Source organism: Gopherus flavomarginatus, chromosome 4, assembly GCF_025201925.1.
Source record: "Gopherus flavomarginatus isolate rGopFla2 chromosome 4, rGopFla2.mat.asm, whole genome shotgun sequence".
NCBI classification, from domain to species: Eukaryota; Metazoa; Chordata; order Testudines; family Testudinidae; genus Gopherus; species Gopherus flavomarginatus.
In genome coordinates, this window is record NC_066620.1 from 149,908,619 (window position 1) to 149,928,097 (window position 19,479).

General features: G+C 43.6%; 1 protein-coding gene across 1 annotated transcript in view; it reads right to left on the bottom strand.

Moving 5' to 3' along the window:
* The window catches only part of ZNF292 (zinc finger protein 292), a 66,003-nt gene that overhangs the window by 17,995 nt on the left and 28,529 nt on the right, over positions 1-19,479 (bottom strand). The window contains exons 2-4 of the mRNA XM_050950065.1: positions 14,971-15,125; positions 14,359-14,437; positions 12,770-12,905 (exon numbers count right to left, since the gene is read on the bottom strand). Of these exons, the coding sequence (XP_050806022.1) occupies positions 12,770-12,905; positions 14,359-14,437; positions 14,971-15,125 (370 nt within the window). The remainder of the gene's footprint in view (positions 1-12,769; positions 12,906-14,358; positions 14,438-14,970; positions 15,126-19,479) is intronic.

Genomic DNA, 19,479 nt, shown 5'->3' on the forward strand with positions numbered 1-19,479 from the left:
TCATATGTAACATTTAAACAGAGTAAAAGGGCACAAAAGATAGGGAGCACTGGAAAAAATGTTTTTTCTAATACCTTGCTTTTATACTGTTCATTTAACCTGCCACTGGTCACACTACATTTCAGGCTGGAAATCTAAAACGTTCTCAAAGAGGCTAAAGAATTTTTCAAAATTAATTAACTGATATGTGTTTGGAATTAAAAGCTTGCATTTTCTATTAGCATTTCTGCCACCAATAACATGCTTAGTCATCTTGCCCTCTAATGACTTGTTCAAGGAAATGAAAATGTTGGTTGAGTGTTCATAGTTAAGGATGAATCTAGATTTCCTATTTTCTACCCATCTCTAATTTTTAATCATTCTACTTTATTTCCAAAATGGGATGTGTATTTTAAAGTATGAAGTTGACAATTAGGAAAGTGTAGCATTAATCATATGCACATACTTCTTAAATAAACAAAATTAGATTTTCCCCAGTCTTATAATTTTTTGGTGCAAATGTTCTTGGCAATAGTATGTTTTCACAAAATCACATTTCAGAGATGTAGTTCTTTAAGCATTCAGTTTTAGTTTACAGGCATACTCCAGCAAGTTATTTAAGAATAGGAATGGTTCAAGCTTGACAAGCCAGTTTCACAGGAATGGCCTTGACAGCTACCTATTGTTCTAAAATTATGGAACATCAAAGTCTTCTGGCATTATAGAGAAAGAGAGGGAAATGGGAAGGTGGGTGGAAGGTGTGAGTAGAAGAGAAAAGGGGCAGAGGAGAGATGGAGTGTGAATGGTTTACAGGGGATGTAAAAGTGGGGAATGTACTTCATCATCTGCAAATTTTACTACCTACTTACTCGCCCTAGTTTCCAGGTCATTAATAAATATAATAAACACACATGGCCTAGTATGGAACCTTGGGGGCATCACACTGTTAACCTTTTGTCACAATGAATACTGACCATTTAATCCTACTCTTTGCTTTGTCTCCCCTAGCCAGTTTCTGGTCCATTGCAATAATTTGCCTCCCAGTCTATGGTCACTTGACTTCTTTAGTAGCCTCTTGTGTGGACCCTTGTCAAGGCCTTCTGGAAGTTTAAATTATGTCAACCAATTTTCCTTTACTCACTATTTTCCTTCAAAGAAACCTTGCTGGTTAGACCCTCCCATATCATAATCTTCCATGTGTTTTGTTATTCTTTTTAATTATAATTTCAACCAATTTGCCAGGTATTGATCCATGGCCACGGCTCCTAGGCACTACAGTAATACAACTAACTAAATAAGCAAGCCTTACTGGTTTATAATTCCCTGGATCTCCTCCAAGAGCCTTCATTAAATATAGGTACGCTACCCTTCAATTCACAGTCTATAATACAAAGTGTGTCCACATAAGGGGGTTGTATCAATTTCACTAAATTAGTTTCAAAACCAGTTTAGTTAAATAGATACAATTTTCTCATTTAAGTGTGAAGCCAATCTCACTTCATGTAGAATAAAAACAAAGTGCATTGAATTATGTCTTGTAGATGATAACCTAGAATTGAATATATATTATACATTTAAAGATTTAACAAATCTTATGGTGGGACATTTCCTTTTTAAAACAGAAGAAATGCTTCTTCAATGTCCATTTTTCAAGTCTCTTATCAAAAAACATTCATGTTCTTCCTAAGCCACAAATGAGCCAGTGACTAATTGCATTTGTTCATTTTTATCCTTGCTTTTTCACCCACAGGTCCCAATAATCCTTTAAACTGCCGTGTTTACTGTTTCAGCTAGTCTGGCTTGCATAAACATTGGAACATGTTCGGTTATCTCTGAAATATGATATAAGATGACCTCGGACTTAAAACTACACTTCTAACTCATGAGTCTTCCCTCTAATCCATATGATATTAAAATTACTATATTTAATATTTTAATGCCAAGTTTTTCGCCTTGCTCTTCCACTCACAGGCCTCAATAATCCTTTAAACTGCTGTGTTTACTGTTTCAGCTAGTCTACCAGGCATAAATATTGGAATATTTTCTACTATCACTGAAATAAGATATAGGAAGGTCTCAGACTTAAGACTACACTTCTAACTCATGTGATATCTACACCCTCCTCAAGTGATATTGATATTACTACAGTTAAAATTTTAATGTTAAGCTTTATTTTGCACTTTCAAATACAGTATTTAATTTCAATTTTGCTTATTCTGTGATCAGGATCTGAACCTGTATTAAATTAGTATATTCCAAGACAAAACTCTGTGAAGACGGAGTTAAAGGTGAGAATACATGTCAGTAATTTGGGGGGGGGAAGAAATCTTAAGAGCACAGTAGTTATCAAAAAACCCAAACATCACAGATGTATTAATTTCAGAGATTAAAATTAAAAAAATATGAATGCACGGAAGTTATTAGCTAAGGTATCATAACCTTAACTCTGCCCCAGGACCAACACCTCAAGAAAAGCTAGAAAAATCCTGAATGCTCAATTTCAATGTTCATCTCTTCGTCCACAAAAACTAGCATACCTTAGCAGAATGAGAAATAGCTTACCAATATCTTGATTTATTGAAAAATATTAAGTATAATTACTCTTCATTGTTCATTAAGGTTCACAAACTACCAAAGCCTGAAGATCTGACCTAGACCTGAAGAAGAGCTCTGAGTAAGCTTGAAAGCTCGTCTCTTTTACCAACTGAAGTTGCTCCAATAAAAGATATTAACCTCACCAACCGTGTCTCTCTAATATCCTGGGACCAACATGGCTACAACGCCACTGCATACAAAATCTAGCATACAAAGTCCAGATCATGACATTATAGCATTCACATGGGGGGTAAGAGGAAGTGAGCAGAAGCCCTGGGCCTAATGTGGACTATACCAAGGGACTATACCAGCCCTGGGAGTGAGGGACCAAGGAATTCTGTGGGGTTCTGGGAACCTTGGGAACCTTACAGAATTTAGGAGTTTTCCATAGTCCCTTATTCAGTACGCTTCAAGAATCAGCTTCCCATTACTCCCTCCTGCTGATCAGATCACTGGACCTAATGCCGATGGTAGTAAGTCAGCAAGAGCCAAAGTAAACTTTTACTAGGGTCCACAGCAGCACCTGTGGATTTAAAAAAATGCCACGAGGCAAATCTTGGATTAGTAATAGAAATCAAGGTATGAAACCTATGAGAGAGAATGAAGCTGGAGAGTATGAGTCAGGTGACTTGGAGAAGCCATCTGGGAAGTCAAAATGGCTGCAGAATTTAACAATGTCCAGGATGAAGGCTGTGGGCTTGAAAATTTTGTAGGCACTCATGCCAGGGTGAAGAAGCAGATTGCTGGTGGGCTACTGGAGCTTGTGTTGTAGCCCAGCTAACTATGCTGCATTCTGATGAAGCACTGGGCTGTCACCTCCCCACTGTTCATTTGTAAAATATGGTAGAAGTCTGTAGCGTCCTTTAAATAAAGTAATTCTGTAGTGCTGCTTATAGAAATAACGGATTCAATTCTCATTATTTTTGCTTGATCCCCATAACTTCTTCCTGATGTCAAAGTTGTGCCACTGCTATGAAGAAAAACGTTGCCACATATAACCCCCCATGCCCCGTATAAGAGTTCCTCTAGTGATAGCTTCTCCTGAAGCCAAGAACAGATATATGAGGGGAGTGAACACTGCACTGACACAGATCCTTTTTGAGTGAAAAAAGAGCAACCTAGAAGTAAGTATTGCAGATCTTGCTACTGGTAGCTGAGGGAGTGACAGAGTCAAGTGAATAATTCATAATCATGTAATTTTATTTTGCTAATTTAGCTTTTTACTGCTTGCTGAGTACAGGCAAGCTAATAGAAGGTCTGTTAGTAAACTACTGAATCAATATTTTTGCACTCAACTCTGTGGACTGATCATAAGTAGTTTCTTTTAGTTCATATCCAGTATTTGAACTGTTTTGATTAGTCAAGTAAATTGTATGTGGGCATTTCTGTTTCCTGACTAGATGGACATAGGAAATACATCCAGATAAAACACAAGCATCTATTTCCTTATATATCTGCATATGTGACTTGGAAATTTGCTTTCTGCAAATATTTGGCAAGATCTGATCATGTAAACATGTGAAGAAAAGGTTGCAAATAAAGCCAAAGAAAATGTTGAAGTCTGATTTATTTGCATTAGTTTCTTGCATTATTAGGCCAGAGCACAGCTACTGAGAGTAGTCAAAGTCCCCTTGCGCCAAGGACTCATCAGGCTGATATGGTTAAGACACGAGAGACAAGGTTGGTGAGGTCATATCTTTTATTGGACCAACTTCTGTTGGTGAGAGATACAAGTTTTCAAGCCACACAGAGCTCTTCTTCAGGTCTGGGAAACAACTACATTGAATAGTTAAGGCACATCAGTTTCATAGCCAACAGTACATAAAAGAGAATGATGTGGTCGTCTTTGATGTCCTAATTTGATGGATCAGATACCTACATTTTGCAACTGGGTGAACTGGATGTGGCATTTCAGTAGGAGATCAAATAAGACTTGAACCCACAGCCTTCAGATTTGTAGTTGAGCACCGTAAATGCTTAGCCACCACACCTCATGGTGAGAACAGTTGAATGGTATTTTATTTTGTGAAAAACAAATCCATATGGTAAGCCTCATTACAAAAGATGGTTACTCACCTTTGTAACTGTTGTTCTTCAAGATGTGTTGCTCATATCCATTCCAATTAAGTGTGCACGCGCTGCATGCACGGTCGTCGGAAGATTTTTACCCTAGCAACACTCGGAGGATAGGCTGGGCGCCCCCTGGAGTGGCGCCACTATGGCGCTGGATATATACCCCTGCTGACCCAACGGCCCTTCAGTTCCTTCTTGCCGGCTACTCCGACAGCGGGGAAGGAGGGCGGATTTGGAATGGATATAAGCAACACATCTCGAAGAACAACAGTTACAAAGGTGAGTAACCGTCTTGTCTTCGAGTGCTTGGTCATATCGATTCCAATTAGGTGATTCCCAACCTTACCTAGGCTGTGGGGTCGGAGTGAGATGTTGCAGAATGCAAAACTGCTGAGCCAAAGGCTGCATCGTCTCTGGACTGTTGAACCAGAGCGTAATGAGAGGCAAAGGTGTGGACCGAGGACCAGGTAGCTGCGCGACATATCTCCTGGATGGGTACATGAGCCAGGAAGGCGGCAGATGAAGCCTGAGCTCTGGTAGGTTCTTGAGGGAACATGAGCCAAGTCATAACAAGTACGGATGCATGCCGTCACCCAAGATGAGATCCTCTGGGAGGAGACAGGTAGGCCCTTCATTCGGTCTGCCACCGCGACGAAGAGTTGGGGTGTTTTACAGAAGGGTTTTGTCCGCTTGATATAAAATGCAAGCGCTCTACGGACGTCTAGGGAGTGCAATTGTTGCTTCTGTTGTGATGAGTGTGGCTTCGGGGAAGACGACCGGAAGGAACATATCCTGGTTGACATGAAAGGCCGAAACCACTTTAGGAACGAACGCCGGGTGTGGTCGCAATTGCACCTTGTCCTTGTGAAACATAGTACACGGTGAGTCCGAGAGAGCCTGAAGCTCGGAGACTCGTCTGGCCAATGTAATGGCTACGAGGAAAGCTGTCTTCCAGGACAGGTATAGAAGCGAGCAGGTTGCTAACGGACTCGAATAGGGCAGACATGAATCTGGTTAGAACCAGGCTGAGGTCCCAGGTTGGGGCGGGGCGTCGTACTTGGGTGTATAGGCACTCCGAGCCTTTGAGGAACCTAGAAACCATAGGGTGCGAGAACATGGAGCGGCCACTCTCCCCTGGGTGGAAGGTAGAGATGGCTGCCAAGTACACCCTCAATGATGATACCGCTAGGCCCTGCTGTTTGAGATACCAGAGGTAATCCAAGATGGTGCGGATCGAGACCTCGGTAGGAGTGACATTCTGCGTTTCGCACCAACAGGAGAAACGCTTCCACTTGGCCAGATACGCTGACCGAGTGGAAGGTTTCCTGCTACCCAGGAGTACTTGTTGTACTGAGGCAGAGCAACGTAACTCTGACTGGCTTAACCACGCAGCAGCCATGCTGTGAGGTGAAGGGACTGCAGATCTAGGTGGTGAAGTCTTCTGTGGCCCTGAGTTATGAGGTCTGGGTGAAGAGGCAGGGTACTTTGGTTGTCTATCGAGAGGTCGAGCAACATGGTGTACCAGTGCTGCCTGGGCCACGCTGGAGTGATCATGATCAAGCAAGCTCCATCCCTGCGGAGCTTTAGCAGGATCCTGTGAACCAGCGGGAACAGTGGGAAGGCATAAAGCAGTTGGCTCGTCCACGGCATCAGGAAAGCGCCCGAGATCGAGCCCTGGGAGAGACGTTGGAAGGAGCAGGACATCTGGCATTTCCTGTTCTTGCGGGAAGTGAAGAGGTCTATGCGGGGAAATCCCCACTTCCGGAAAACAGAAAAAATAACGTCTGGACGAATCGACCACACGTGAGACAGGAAGGATCTGCTGAGTTGATCCGCCAGAGTGTTCCGAACCCCTGGGAGAAAGGACGCTACCAGGTCTATCGAGTGGGCTATACAAAAGACCCAGAGTTGGATGGCCTCCTGACAAAGGGGGGAGGACCGTGTCCCTCCCTGCTTTGTTATGTAATACATGGCCGTTGTGTTGTCTGTGAACACTGAGACACAATGGCCTTGTAAGTGCTGTTGAAACGCCTGGCACGCAAGATGGACTGCTCTCAGCTCTCGCACATTGATGTGCAAGGCCAGCTCCTGAGATGACCAAAGGCCTTGGGTGCGAAGATGTCCAAGGTGAGCACCCCAGCCAAGAGATGACACGTTCGTCGTCAGGGACATAGAAGGCTGAGGTGGATGGAACGGCATCCCTGCACACACCAGGAAAGGTGTCAGCCACCAGTCGAGGGAGCCTAAGATGCTCGGGGGAATGGTGACTATCATGTCTATGGCGTCTCTGCCTGGGTGGCACACCGAGTTGAGCCAAACTTGAAGGGGATGGAGGCATAGCCTGGCGTGTTTGGTCACGAACGTGCAGGAAGCCACGTGACCCAAGAGTTTGAGACAAGTGTGAGCCGAAGTCGTTGGGAAGTTCTGTAGGCTTTGGATAATTGTTACCATTGCCTGAAACAGAGTCGGTGGTAAGCAGGCTCTGGCGAGACTGGAGTCCAAGATGGCCCCAATGAAGTCTATCCTCTGTGTGGGAACCAAAGTGGATTTCTCTGTATTGATCATCAGGCCTAGATGTGTGAATAGGTCCTTGACGATGCCTACATGATGGGTGACTTCTGTCTCGGAAGTCCCTCGGATGAGCCAATTGTCCAGATACAGAAAGACGTGTATCCGGTGGTGGCGGGAGGAGGTGACTACAGCCATGCACTTTGTGAATACTCTCGGTGCTGTAGAGAGGCCAAACGGTAGGATCGTAAATTGGAAACGCTGGCGGTTGGCTACAAACCGGAGGTACTACCTGTGTGGAGGATAAATGGCTATGTGAAAATACGCGTCCTTTATGTCGAGGGCGGCATACCAGTCTCCGGGATCCAAGGCTGGGATGATGGTCCCCGGCAATACCATGCGGAACTTCAACTTTATCATGAATTTGTTGAGTTCTCGCAGGTCTAGGATAGGTCTGAGACCTCCCTTCGCCTTGGGGATTAGGAAATAGCGGGAGTAAAACCCCTTCCCCCTTTCGTCTTCTGGTACTTCCTCTATGGCTCCCATGGTTAAGAAGTGTGCGCACCTCTTGTAAGAGAAACTGCTCGTGAGAGGGGTCCCTGAAGAGGGATGAGTGTGGGGGGTGGAAGGGGGGGGTGAAATAAATTGGAGGTGGTACCCAAGTTCCACTGTGCATAGGACCCAACGATCTGAAGTTAGCTGGGATCATGCAGGGAAGAAAAAGGAGAGGCGGTTGGAAAAAGGAGGGAAAGGATCCTGGAAAGGAACTGGTACACCGTCCTCTGGCGCACCTTCAAAAGTTTGGCTTTGGCCCTGTAGGCGGTTTGGAGGGACCCTGATTCTGGCCCCCTTGCGGTCCAGACCGCAGTCTACGATTGCCTCAGCCGTGCCCTCTGTCGAAGTCCTGTTTTGGTCTAGGCAGGGGATAAGGGCGGTGAGGCTGGGGACGGAAGGACCCGCGCTGAGTCACCAGGGTGTGCATCCTGAGGGAGCGCATGATGACCCTGTTGTCCTTAAGGCTCTGCAGCCTGGGGTCCGTCTTTTCAGAGAATAGGCCTTGACCGTCAAATGGCAGGTCCTGTATGGTGGTTTGTAACTCAGGTGGAAGGCCTGACACCTGAAGCCATGATATCTGCCTCATGGCGACACTTGAAGCCAGGTTCCTGGCTGTGGAGTCAGCTGTGTCCAGGGAGGCCTGGAGAGAAGTTCTCGCCACCTTCTTCCCTTCCTCCAAAAGGGCAGCAAACTCTGGGCGGGAATCTTGGGAATGAACTCCTTGAATTTCTCAACCGCCATCCAAGTGTTATAATTGTACCAGCTGAGCAGGGCTTGCTGGTTTGCCACCCTGAGTTGGAGGCCCCCAGTACAGTATAACTTGCGGCCCAATAAGTCCATGCGCCTAGCCTCCTTTGATTTTGGAGCAGGAGCTTGCTGGCCATGGCGCTCCCTTTCATTGACTGATTGCACGACAAGGGAGCAGGATGCACTAACAGGTATTCATACCCCTTAGAAGTACCATGTACTTCTGCTCAATCCCCTGGCCATGAGCGTAATAGATGTTGGAGATTGCCAGATCGTATCGGCGTTTGCTTGTATCGTACGGATAAACTGCAAGGCCACTCTTGTGGGGGTGTCAGCTGACAGGATATCCACCACCAGGTCCTCTATCTCCAGGACCTCCTCCACCTGAAGATTCATATTCAGAGCCACCCGCCTCAGGAGGTCCTGATGTGCCCGCAGGTCAATTGGAGGAGGGCCCGAGGAGGATGTCCCCGCCACCGCTTCATCTGGAGAAGGGGAAGAGGAAAGGCCAGGGACAAGAGGGTCCTGCGTGGGCTCCTGTTCTTGAGTAACGTCTGTCTCAGGTGGAATTTGAGACACTGACGGCTGAATGAGAGCCTCCTCTGTACTGGGGGGAGGGGGGCGGCTGACCGTTGCCTCCGGTACCCAGTGTTCCAATGGTGTGGAGTGGGATGGCATTGGAGGCGCACCCTGGGCTTGATGGTATGCCCAAGGTGTCCAGAATGACCACTGATGGGGTCCCTGTTCCTAGGCCTGGGTCTCCTGGAAGACATGTCCAGGCACATCTGAGTCACGGTCCTGTGCATAGGAAGCACTGTCCACGTGAGATGAGACAGATGTGTGACGAGATGGCCACGGAGATGCTGAAAAACCCTGGGAAGGGTCTCCGTCTCTAAACGACCTCTCCCTGTGTGGCACCGGAGAGCGGTACTGGTTGCCATACCAATACCAGGAACAAGACTGGGACCTGCGACCAAAGCAGTGCTGGGAGGTTGACCGGGATCTGGAGGCTCAACGTCTGGAGCGGCTGCGAGAGGCGTGGTGCCGGGAACGGTACCGGGAACTGGACTGATGCCGAGAGTATGGGGCCAGCAAACGGGACGCTGAGCAGTGCCGCGAGTGTGACCGGTACCGAGATAGAGAACGGTGCAGGGACTGCGAGCGGCGTCGGGACCGTGATCGGCGACGGGACCGAGAGCGCCGGTGGGACCATGATCGGTGCCTCTTGACAGTGCCGACAGAGGGGGGCCTTAGCAGGGCAGGCTTGCTTACTGATTGAATGACCCTCACCGACGGTGCCGGGGGTTGAGGCAGCGCAGACTCCATCAGCGCGATCAGCTCTCTCGCCGTAGAAAAGGTCTCTGGCGTGGAGGGAATAGTGAGCTCAACCACGGCGTGCGCCGGGAAGCTTTCAGGCACCGGACTCGATGGCCCTTGTGGGACTCGACGGTGCTGAAGCTGTCGGTGCAGCAGCAGGTGGCGGTGCCGGGCGGTCCAACTTAGGCGGGTGCTCCAACTGCGGTGCAGGTGGCATGGGAGCCGCAGGAGTCTTACGCTTTTTAACTCGTGGAGAGGGAACGGTGTCGAGCAGACGACGGTGCCAGCGACAGTCGGTGCCGAGGTGCCTTAGCGGTACCGGCTCGATCCGGTGCCAAAGAGACGCTTCTGCTTGATGTGGACTGTCCAGTGCTTGGTGCTGAGGGAGGAGGAGTAAGAGCTGCCTCCATCAGGAGCTGCTTCAGATGAAAGTCCCGCTCCTTCTTCGTCCTGGGCTTAAATGCCTTACAGATTCGGTACTTATTGGAAAGGTGGGATTCCCCAAGGCACTTAAGGCAAGAGTCGTGGGGATCTCCCATTGGCATCAGCCTGTGGCATGTCGAGCACGGTTTGAAGCCTGGCGAACCGGGCACGGGGCCTGGTACCAGGTGCGGGGAAGGGGCTAATCCCCAAACCCCTCTCAACTATATACACTAACTATAATGAAGAACGAATAAAACTAACTATAACTATAGAATTTATAACTATATACATGAGAATTAATAAAAGAACTACAAGTAGCTAGGGAGGTGGAGATCAGCTAAGCAGCGCTTCACTGTTCCAACGACCAACACAGGCGGTAAGAAGGAACTGAAGGGCCGTTGGGTCGGCAGAGGTATATATCCAGCGCCATAGCAGCGCCACTCCAGGGGGCGCCCAGCCGACCCACTGAGAGTTGCTAGGGTAAAAATCTATCGACGAGCGTGCACGCGGTGTGCACACACCTAATTGGAATCGATATGAGCAAGCACTCGAAGAACTTAGTTTACACATTTGAAGAAAAAATGCAAGAGGCTCTCTTTAAAGCAAGCTCAGGACTCCAGCCTTTTAAAAATTAACTGGAGCCAGGCTCACCATTCTGTCATATCTAAGTCATTTGGCAAATGTGCCTCAATCTCAAAATTGGTATCAGCATCATATTTAATCAAGATCTTTCAATTAAACCTCATATGAAGTTTCTAAGACAAACGATTTGTGAGACACGTGGCAAAAAAGTATTAGAAGAATTTTCAAAATACAATAATCTCATATTTTTTTCAGAAGTTCAAATCTCTCAAGAACTTCCATGAATATTCTCAAATTTAGCAACAATTCTAATGCCATCGAGCACACATGCAAGTCCAAAACGTAAAGAACCTTAGGGGATTTTAGAGTGGGGGACAAAATTGCTTAAATAGAAAGTGAGCCTCAGTCTTAACTACAGAAAGTCTACAAGTGAACATAATAGACTAGTTTTGACTTTATAATGGGGAGAGAGAGTCAGAGAGAACATGCAAACAATACAAACACTATGTGTTATTAGCAGGTGTATCATGTGAACAAAATACGAATCCTGGCCACAAAGTGTGTCTTATTTTAAATATCAGCGGGGTAGCCATGTTAGTCTGGATCTGTAAAAGCAGCAAAGGGTCCTGTGGCACCTTATAGACTAACAGACATTTTGGAGCATGAGCTTTCGTGGGTGAATACCCACTTCGTCAGATGCATGTAGTGGAAATTTCACTACGGAAAAGGATAAACGGACACAAATCAGATATCAGGAATGGCAATATACAAAAACCTGTAGGAGAACACTTCAACCTCCCTGGCCACACTATAGCAGACCTTAAGGTGGCCATCCTGCAGCAAAAAAACTTCAGGACCAGACTTTAAAGAGAAACTGCTGAGCTTCAGTTCATCTGCAAATTTGACACCATCAGCTCAGGATTAAACAAAGACTGTGAATGGCTTGCCAATTACAGAACCAGTTTGTCCTCCCTTGGTTTTCACACCTCAACTGCTAGAACAGGGCCTCATCCTCCCTGATTGAACTACCTCATTATCTCTAGCTTGCCTGCATATATATACCTGCCCCTGGAAATTTCCACTACATGCATCTGACGAAGTGGGTATTCACCCACGAAAGCTCATGCTCCAAAACGTCTGTTAGTCTATAAAGTGCCACAGGACCCTTTGCTAATTTTAAAGAGACCACGTGAATCCATCAGTGGATGTTTCTAATATTATACCTGTCATTTAACATTTAAAAGATGAAAAGTAGCATAAAATTCACTTTTCAATAAATCTGATTCACAGTGCTACCTATAACACAGTTGTAACCTATTACTGTACCAATAAACGTGAAATACAAAACTCTATCTAATGGAGTTACAGCACATATTTACAGGTAACAGAAGTTGAGTTTCTCTCTCCCGGTGTCTGAACTTCAAAAAAGGAAAAAACTTTACTGCATAACCATAGCTAAAATAGGAATTGAAGAAGAAGCCAGAAAAATCCATTCACCTTAAACCTGCTCAGGGTTCTCAAATGCCATACCAATGCTTACTTTTTTTTTTTTTTTTTAAATATATTTGTATTTCAAATAGAGTCCCAGTTCTCAGGAAAGATTCAAATCACTGCAATCACTTAAATCTGTAGTGTGTTAGTAGTGGTTTCTTAAATGTGGTTTTTTAAGTGAGGTAATGGTTTCAGTTTTCTATTAAACATATGGTAGTAAAAAAATTATAGTTGTGTCTTTGATTTACTTACATATGGACAATTTATTTAAGTACATTCAGCTTGGCTACCTGAGTACCTACTTTTACCCTATCAGAAAAAAGCCTGGTTACAAATCCCACACAATGGACTTTGTAAAGGAAATGGCAAAAGATCTTCAACCACAGCAACGCTATATACAAAACAGTAATGTTGTAGCACTATTTGTATATTTGTTAAGAAAGTGAATTCATTAAATAATTGGAGAGGCTTATTTTTTCTTATGCCATTGTAAATTTACCTTTATCCTCATCCAGTGGTTCCTGGGAAAGAATACTGCACAGCACTGGATTCTTCCACACACCCTTCTCTTGAGTAAGTGCAGCTAAAAAATGCAATTCACAGCTACCGTTCTCCATCAACTTTTCATGAGCCACCTAAAGAAAAGTGTTAGATATTTCATGACGATGGCAATGACAAGTGACGGAAAACCATATGCACTCAGATTTTTTTTTAAACTTGAGAGGAAAACTTCAAAAGTAAAACCTGTCCCCTTTTGTAAAACATCAATTCTAAAAGACTTAATATAGTAATTTCTAATCCCTATATGTAGACTATTTAAAGCTTCAGTTTAAGTACAATAAGTGTTATAATGTCCACCTTGTACAATTTTGATAGGCTTCAAAATAGAATTTTTTTTTGTATTGGGATTCTAGCACTACTATACCTATTGAACAACTGGGATGCGGTCTTTAAAATAATCAAGGTCATTATCATTCTGCCATGAAGTAACCCTTTTGAACAACAAAATACTCTTAAATTCATTGGTAAAAATACATATTGACAGATGGCAGTCTTTTGTAATATGGTTAAATATTTACAAAAATTCAATCAGAAAAGGCTAGTGTGACAGACCCAGGTCAGTGGGGTAAAGGAGTCTGGTAGAGGGCAAATATACTGGTCACTGGGTGAGTAGTTTTCTGCTCCCTGAGTGACCAGAGCAGGGGCTGCACTAGAGTTATCAGGAACTTGCTAGAACCAATTAAGGCAGACAGGCTGATTAGAACACCTGCAGCCAATCAAGGCAGGCTAATCAAGGCACCTGGGTTTAAAAAGGAGCTCTCTCCAGTCAGGCGGGAGAGGAGCCAGAGGAGAGGAAGTGCATGTGAGGAGCTGGGAGCGAGAGGGTGTGCTGCTGGAGGACTAAGGAGTACAAGCATTATCAGACACCAGGAGGAAGGTCCTGTGGTGAGGATAAATAAGGTATTTGGAGGAGGCCATGGGGAAATAGCCCAGGGAGTTGTAGCTGTCATGTAGCTGTTACAGGAGGCACTATAGACAGCTGCAATCCACAGGGCCTTGGGCTGGAACCCGGAGTAGAGGGTGGGCCCGGGTTCCCCCCAAACCTCCCAACTCCTGATCAGACACAGGAGAAGTTGACCTAGACTGTGGGGAAGATCACTGAGGTGAGCAAATCTGCCAAATAAGCGCAGGACCCACCAAGGTAGAGGAGGAACTTTGTCACACTAGCTATTTCAGTAGGTCATAGAACACTGGTCTTATTAAGAGGAACACACATCCTTCTTTGAGCATCCCTTGAAGTATTTCTCAAGGGATGGGACTAGAGGTTCATTTTGTTTTCACCCTAACAAACTTTGTCTACAAAGCTGGCATATCAACTATTTCATACAGAAAGATGTGACTGACAACTTAATTACCTAATAGCACAAATAACTTCCAGCTGAATGACTTTCTCCCACAGGAAACAAACAGAGTTAATTTTAATTCATGTGACTCAATGCTCCCAAGGTTCCTAAACTGTTTTTTAAAAGCTGGTGATCCCATCTTTTCTTACTATTTTTCTTTATATTAAAAAAAACAACCTCTCACCTGTACAAAGGCTTGAAACTCTTCCCATTGATTTTCTGGTAATTCAAGAGGCAGACAAAGTAAAAGTTCAACACAGCTTCTGAAAGTCAAATACGAGTATTACTTCACATAGTTTTGAGACTGCATTAAAAAACCACTACACCCAACTTGTCTTTCAAGAGCCATTATCTATTTTTCTGCTTAAAATCCACAAAAATATAGCTTATTTATTAAATCTATATAAAAAATAAAAAGGGGCATTATTCAAGGGTGTAGGTGCTTTGCAAGAAATAATAACAAATAACTATCTGCAGAACATCAAACTCCCCACCTATACACAAAACAGATTTCCCTCAAAAGTCCAACCAGTCCAGGTAAATAGATGTACCTTGCAGTGTGCCCTTGACGTCAACAGACTCTGCCTATTTCAAACTAAGAATGGGTGCTTCTGTCAATCACAACTGAGAGACAGTAGCAGTGGGAGAGAAGCAGTATCCCAACTAGCAAGGTCCCCAGTCCTATGGATCAAACCCAACTCTTAAATTCAGGCCAGAAATGATCAGGTAGCCAGTGCAAATGGCTTAAAAATAAGTTATCTACACACAGTATCCAAATCATTGAAAATATACTCACAGTGCTAAGCGTTCAAGCACAAAGGCTACTTTTTCACACTCAGAGGTAAGGTAAGGTCGTGCTTTCACGTAGCTTCGGATTGCCACTGTATATACCTGCAACAATGGCAAGGGATCTTCTGATGTCTTCCACTTTTCTGCATATTCTAGGAGCGTCTGTTTAAAAGGCAGAACATAAAGTGATCACAAAATATATTCAACAATAGTGATTCCCAGATTTATACCTTCTTCCTCCTTAGCTAGTCCATCTGTATGTTCTTGGTATGATAAGGTACTTTCCAATTAAATAATGCTCTCTTTAGGTCTTCAGCAAGAGGACTTTAAGAAAACGTATCAAACTCAAAATTATGCTTATCTGAAGAAATAAAAATTGATTAGACTCTGACCTTCTCCTTCTCCTCAGTCCATATACTACAGTTTAGCAACATTTTAAAACTTGACTATTCAAGGCCAACATTTTAAAAAGTACATGTCTAAAGCTAAACAGAAAATCCACAATAGGGAATGTATACGGGCAGCCAGATTTTTTGGGGGTGCAAAACTATGGGTTAGGAAGTTCACTTACTCAGAAGCCTAGGTGGGGTGGGTATCTAAGGCAACTAAGTCTGTAAATTTTAGCCATTTCCTTACTTTCCCTACCCTGAGGGAGCTGTTTCTCAGGAGTCTGCATCCTCTCTTCTGCCCATTTATGTGTGCCATTTAACAGAAACACTGTCTGTCCTAGAAGGAAAGCTGACTTGACAACATGGATTCTAAAAATATAATGCATGAATCCCATGACATTAGCCAACCAGGATTCAAATTCACTTCCTATTTGACACAGGAATACTTACAATATGTTCTAAACAGGATCTATTGAAGTGATGCCCACCCAAGTCTGAAGAGAGCGTGAAACAACAGAAGAGGCATAACTGCCCCTTTCAAATTAGTTAGGGTTTGTGGCCTCTGCAATTCTACAGCTGCAGCATTTGGCATTTTCCCAAGACATTACGGAATTCAGAATTTTTTTAGCTGAATTTGCCATTTTGCTGCAGCCAGGCACTCAAACTTTTGTTTTATAATTCTGTATCCTGCCAAGACCTGCCTACAGCTGCCTGTGGCTCTCTAGCTTTCCACAGAAGGGAGAAAATCATTGGATTACAATGCACTGTTACCCCGGGCATCCAATCTGTGCAATGGCTCTGGAAAAAATAATATATGATCCTGTAATTAAAGATTGCATCATAATGCATTTGCACAAGGGGACCAAATTATGATTTCATGTGCAATGGTAAATCTGGCTTTCCTAACTTCCATGTGCCTGACTTTATAACCTAAACAACATTTTAACGTAGTATTTTTATTAAATACAATTGTAATGACTTCCCCATCATGGACCATCAACAGGGTTTGAAACCTTAGCCTTTAGCACTGCTACACACAGACTGCTACCAATTGAACTACAGGACTAACCACATTAGATGGCAGCAAAAGAAGGCTGTTATTCCAGAAAGGAGATGGGTTGCTAGCACCATGTGCTGGTTCCACAGAATGGTTGCGGAGAGGAGGGGCTCCTATCCCACATGGCCCCCTAGAGGGGCAAAAATAGGCTGCTGGGGGGGTCTGTGCTGAATCTGGGGGGTTTATGGGTGGAACCAAATTCGTGTATCTCTTCCCAATCCCCAGATATAGAGTAGCTCCTGCCCCATCTGGTGCCCACCAGAGGCTGGAGGTGGTGGTAGGAAACTGGGCTCTAAGTTCAGGGGGAACCAAGCTTGGATCTGTCTTACCCCTATACTGTTACAAATGCTCTGGCAGCTTTCTAGGTGTTCTCAGGTGTTGAAGCTGCTGCTTTGGGAGCTGTGCAGCATTAGCCTAGCCTAAGTGCACCCTCTGATTTGGGCAAGCTGCTAGAAGTTTCCTGACACAGATGATTGATTTACTTTTTAACATTCTCCAACTAAACTAAACCTCAATGGAATTTCATGGGACAAAGAAAAGGCATTTCTATGGCATCAGAGGAATATCAAAGGTCTGCTGTATGCAATTGATAGATTTCTCGAACAAAAGTACATAAAAATCCTTATAATGGAAAATGCAGGCAACTAAAACATAGGGGCTGCTAGCGTCTCCCCTCTATAATTAAAGGATTCAGAAGAAAGCTTAAAAAATTTTAGCATACGGATTTTTATTTTAAAGCTTATTTACATGTGATTTAGTGGCTCACTATATCCACTGAGTGTTTCTGAGATGGCAAAAACTTAACAGCAATTACCATTTGAACATTTAAAAAGTTGTCTATTCAAACAAACATTTTTAATGAAACCACCAGAATTTCATTAACATTAGATTCACAGACTTTAATGCTAGAAGAGACTGCTGTGATTGTCTAGTCCAGGGGTTCTCCACAAGGTTATTACATGGGGGGGTCACGAGCTGTCAGCCTCCACCCCAAACCCTGCTTTGCTGCCAGCATTTATAATGGTGGTAAATATATTAAAAAACTGTTTTGTGTGTCTGTGTGTTGGGGTGGGGGTTCGCACTCAGAGGCTTGCTATGTGAAAGGGGTCACCAGTACAAAAGTTTGAGAACTACTGGTCTACTCTGACCTGTACAACACAGGCTATGGGAGACTTCCCTGAATTAATGCCTGCTTCAGGTCCACTAACGGTGTTTGTATCTTGATTCAAAGTTTCTCCTCCACAAGCACTAGTAAATTCTTCTAATGATGACTTACTCTCACTGTTAAAGTATTGCACCTTATTTCTAGTCAATTTGTCTAGCTTCTACTGCCAGCAACTGGTTCTTGTTATGGGTGTACTAGACTGAAGAGCCCGCTATATTAAATTTGTTCCCCAAGGAGGTACTTCTAGACTATGATCAAGCCATCTCTTAACCTTCTCTTGGATAAGCTAAACAGACTCTGGGAAATCAGTCTCTCACTATAAGGTGCGTTTTCCAACCTATTAGTCATTCTTCTAGCTCTTTGAACATTCTCCAATTTTTCAACATGCTTCTTGAACTGTAGACACCAGAACTGGACACAATATTCCAGTAGTAGTCGCACCAGTGCCAAAAAAAGAGGTAATATAACCTCTCTGCTCCTACTCAATATTTCCCTGTTTTTATATATCTCTCTCCAAGAATTGCATTGGCCATTTTGGTTACAGTGTTGCATTGGAAGCTCCTTGTCAGTGGATTATTCACCAAGACCCACAAGTCTTCTTCAGCATCACTTCTCAGGATAGAATCCCCATTCCTGTCCTTATACATTTGACTTTACTGAAGCAGAGTTTGCTAGTGCCAATCTTATCGATCAGTCCAGATTGCTCTGCATCTGTGACTTGTTCTCTACCCTACTTACTATTGTACCTGTGTGTCATCTGAGAACTTTATCTTTAATGATTTTGTGTTTTTCCAAGTCAAATGATAAAAATATTGAATAGCACAGGGCCAAAACCCTGTCCCTGGGGGACCCCATTAGAAACTCAGCCACTCAACAATGATTCTGCATTTATAATTACATTCCGAGAAACTATAATTTAACCAATTTTGAATCTATTTAATGTGTGCTATGTTGATTTTGTATCGTTCTAGTTTATTGATTAAAGTGTCATGCAAGAACAAGTCAAACACCTTATAGAAATCTAAATATATTAGATTAAACACTATTACATTATCAACTATGTAGTCTCACTAAAATAGATCCAATTAATTTGATAAGACTTATTTCTATAAACCCATGTTAACTGGCATTAATTCTATTACTCTCCTTTAATTCTTTACCAGTCAGGTCTCGTATCAGCCATTCCATTATTTTGCTCAGGATTAAAGTCAGGCTGACAGGTGTATAATTATCCAGGTCATCCCATTTACCGTTTTAAAAATACTGGCACAATATTAGCTCTCTTCCAGTGCTCTGGAACTTCTCCCATGTTTCAGGACATATTGAAAATCAACATTACTAGCCGCAAGACCTCCGAGGTCAGCTCTTTCAGAACTCCTAGATGCAAGTGATGTGGACTGGATATTTAAAAATGTCTATTACCACCCTTAGTTCTGTTGGTGTGGGGAATATGTTATCATAATTATATGATAATCATCTGCTTCCTCCCCCTGCACACTGAAAAGAAGTATTTAATGAACATTTCTGCTTTTTCAGCATTATTGTTAACAATTCTACAATGACCATAGAGTAATGGACCAATTCCACTGTTTGTATAAAAAAATGAAAGGAATACTTTTAAAAACTCCTTTTTATTGTCTTGAACTCTGCTGGCCATAGTTTTCCCTTTTAGTCCTTTACCAATTTTCTATGCTTCCTAGCATCTAACCTATACTATCAGTTTCCCTTTTTCCTATTTGTTTTATATTTACGCGCGCACACACACACACACACACCCCTCTCCCCTTTACACCACGCTGTTATTTTAAACTAGTGTAGCCTTTTCTTTCTTTATTGGCTTTTTGGGCATCTAGTAAAATGTTCTTAAAGAGCTCTTAATTATCATTCGCAGTTTACTGCTTAAAT